This window comes from Cornus florida, unplaced genomic scaffold (assembly GCF_030987335.1).
Source record: "Cornus florida cultivar Cherokee Brave unplaced genomic scaffold, ASM3098733v1 CherokeeBrave_3.0.0_Hap2_Chr09, whole genome shotgun sequence".
In the NCBI taxonomy this organism is placed as follows: Eukaryota; Viridiplantae; Streptophyta; class Magnoliopsida; order Cornales; family Cornaceae; genus Cornus; species Cornus florida.
Window position 1 is genome coordinate 40,656,726 of NW_026775579.1, and position 3,491 is coordinate 40,660,216.

At 43.7% G+C, this 3,491-nt stretch overlaps 1 protein-coding gene across 1 annotated transcript; it reads left to right on the forward strand.

Annotated features, from left to right (window-relative positions):
- The first annotated feature begins 399 nt into the window (after positions 1–399).
- On the forward strand, positions 400–1,065 carry LOC132272523 (uncharacterized). Its single transcript, XM_059773656.1, has one exon. It carries the CDS (start codon positions 400–402, stop codon positions 1,063–1,065), a length of 666 nt encoding a protein of 221 aa, XP_059629639.1.
- The last annotated feature ends 2,426 nt before the right edge of the window (positions 1,066–3,491 follow it).

Below are 3,491 nucleotides of genomic sequence, written 5' to 3' on the forward strand. Positions count from 1 at the left end.
TGTAATAAGAATGGCGATATTTTCTTTTGAGTTAGTTCATTTAGGTCCAATTATCGTGGATTATTTTTGACAAGGTTGTTTAATACTATGGTTGTATCAATTTAATAATTAGAGGGTGGTTGAATCTACCTCTTTATTTGATTATTTTTTTTTTTGTAATGTTGTGGTTCTGTAATGAAAGTTATGCCAGACTTTAATACAAGATAGGAGTACATGTATTTAAGATTTTGGGGCGTGACAGTTTGGTATCAGAGCCTAGGTTAAGAATTACCTGGCTAAGAAAAGTGGTAGTAAGAATAGGAGCATATACTTATACGAATTATTGCTCTCTTACCATGCTCCAGTTTAAGTATAAATTACTTGTGAGACTTATCATTAACATTCTTTACTGAAAATAGGATGTCAGGAGCTGGAAGAGGTAGAGGACGACCTGCTAGAGGCAGAGGTCAGGGAGGTGTTGGTCGTGGTGGTGTTAACCATGACGATGTTCAGTTGGAGGATGCACCTCATGTGCCGAATCCTATGATTGGATTTATCAGAGATATCCGCAAATTGGGGGCTGTTGAATTTGCTAGAGCTACCGATCCACTTGATGCTGAGAAGTGGATTGAAGATATGGAAAAGTATTTTGAGATGATGGACTGCACTGAGGTGCAGAAAAGGAAGATTGGTGCATTTCTTTTATCTGGTGAGGCGCGCCAGTGGTGGCAGTCAGAGACCAGGATGGTTGTGGACATTACAACTATGACCTGGGATGATTTTAAAACTCGGTTCAATGACAAATACTTTCCACAATCAGTGAAGGAGAAGAAGGCAGCAGAGTTCACGCAGCTAGAACAGAATAATGAGATGTCAGTTAGTGAGTACGAGAGGAAGTTTACAGAGCTATCCCGATTCGCTCCTCACATTGTTGCGAATGAGTTACACAAGGTTAGAAAGTTTGAGCGAGGATTGGTCTCTTATGTGAAGAAGTTTGTGGTGGGTCATCGTTTTGACACATATGCTAGAGTGGTGGAATGTGCTATGGCAGTAGAGGAGAATAATAACATTGACTTTCAGAAATAGAAGGAGCGTAGGGCAGAACAGAAAGGTAAGGGGGCTAGCAGCACTCAACAGAATCAGAGTAGCTCTCAACAGAATCAGAGGGGTCAGCAGCAGCAGACTCAGAGAAACTGGCAGGGTCAGTCTTGGCAGAGAGGTAGACAAGATTGGCGAGCAGGGAAACGGCAGAGAGTTGGTGAAGGTGAGCAATCCACAGCTTTAGTACCAGCCACACCTCATGATGCACAGCCATATCAGTTCAGCGGGCATTGCTACAATTGTCGTGAGTAAGGATATTTGGCTCGTAATTGTACCAAGCCTCACAAGAATAACCAGCAGAAAGGTCAGGCACCACAGCAACAAGGAGGTGCAAGGGTTTATGCAGTTGTTCCAGATGGGAGACAGGATCGTGCACCACCAGCAGTGGAAGGTACACTTACTATTTATGGCAGTATAGCTAGAGTACTATTTGATTCAGGTTCTTCATATTCTTTTATTGCACTATCATTTGTGAATACACTGGGATTAGAACCTGGACATATAAGTAATGCCTTATCTATTACAACTCCACTCGGGAGCGCGACGACACTTGATAGAATATGTCGTGCTTGCCCTGTTACAATTGGGGAGTTGGAGTATCCTATTGATTTAATAGTATTACGTATGAGAGAATTTGATGCTATACTGGGTATGGATTGGTTGGTTAGATATCATGCTCAGTTGGAATGCCATGAGAGGATTATTGTATTCTCAGTTCCGGGACAGTTTCCTTCTCGATATAAGTGTGGGGAGTTTGAGGGCACCATGACTATGGGATTTCTGGCCCACATCGAGGTGGTTGAGCAATGCGTGACTATAGAGCAGTTGCCTACAGTGTCAGAGTATGCAGATGTGTTTCGGGATATTCCGGGTTTGCCTCCTAGGAGGGCAGTGGATTTCTGCATCGACCTCACTCCTGGTATTTCACCTATCTCTAGGGCACCCTACAGAATGGCGCCAGTTGAATTGAGTGAGTTGAAGAAGCAGACTCAAGAGTTGCAAGATCGGGGGTTTATTCAACCTAGCACATCACCGTGGGGAGCACCTGTTCTTTTTGTTAAGAAGAAGGATGGGTCACTCCGCTTATGTGTTGACTACCGTGCGCTGAATAAGGTCACTATTAAGAACAAGTACCCATTGCCACGCATCGATGATTTGTTTGATCAACTCAGAGGGGCACAGTTGTTCTCTAAGGTTGACTTGAGGACTGGGTACCATCAGCTGAGGATTAGGGATGAGGATATTCCTAAGACTGCCTTTAGGACTCGTTATGGCCTCTATGAGTTTTTAGTCATGCCTTTTGGGTTGACTAACGCTCCGGCAGCTTTTATGGATTTGATGAACCGAGTGTTTCGACCTTACTTAGATCAGTTTGTTGTGGTATTTGTTGATGACATTCTGATATATTCCAAGACTAAAGAGGAACAAGAGAGACACTTGAGCATTACACTTCAGACTTTGCGTGAGCATCAGCTTTATGCTAAGTTTGAGAAGTGTGACTTTTGGCAAGAGCAGATTCAGTTTTTGGGGCACGTGATCTCTAAGGATGGAGTTTCAGTAGATTCTGCCAAGGTGGAGGCTGTGATGAGTTGGAAACGGCCTACTACTGTCACTGAGATTCGTAGCTTCTTAGGACTGGCAGGATACTACAGGCGTTTCATTGAAGGTTTCTCCAAGATTGCTGCACCATTGACCCGTTTGACTCGGAAGGATGTGAAGTTTGTTTGGGATCACCGCTGTGAGCAGGCATTTGAGGAGCTGAAGACGAGATTGACTTCGACACCAGTTCTTACCATTCCTGTTAGTGGTGAGAGATTTGTGATTTACACAGATGCATCACATCAGGGTCTTGGCTGTGTTTTGATGCAAGATGACAAGGTGGTAGCGTATGCCTCTAGGCAGCTTAAGCCACATGAGCAGAATTACCCTACACATGATCTGGAATTGGCAGCAGTGGTTCTTGCATTGAAGGTGTGGAGGCATTACTTGTATGGCGAGGAATTTGAGTTATTCTCTGATCACAAGAGCCTCAAATACCTCTACACTCAGAAGGAGTTGAATATGAGGCAACGAAGGTGGATGCAGAAGATGAAGGATTTTGATATGACTCTTCAGTATCATCCTGGAAAGGTGAATGTGGTAGCAGATGCCTTGAGTCGGAAACCGAGAGGATTAGTTGCCTTTATGATGATTCAGGAGTGGATGATGTTAGAGGCATTGGCAGAGTTTTCTATCATGCCGAGTTCTCAGAGTACAGGGGCTATTCTTTGTAGTTTGACTGTACAACCTACTTTGATCAGTCGGATCACTCATTTTCAGACTCTGGATGACAGGTTACAGACCAAAGCAGTTGAGTCTGTTAATGATGAAGGTAATGTTGACTGGGCGTATGGAGCTGATGGTGGTATGAG

Bases quoted from the DNA above. Each gene is read 5' to 3' on its own strand.
- LOC132272523 (XM_059773656.1), top strand. From the start codon at position 400: ATGTCAGGAGCTGGAAGAGGTAGAGGACGACCTGCTAGAGGCAGAGGT.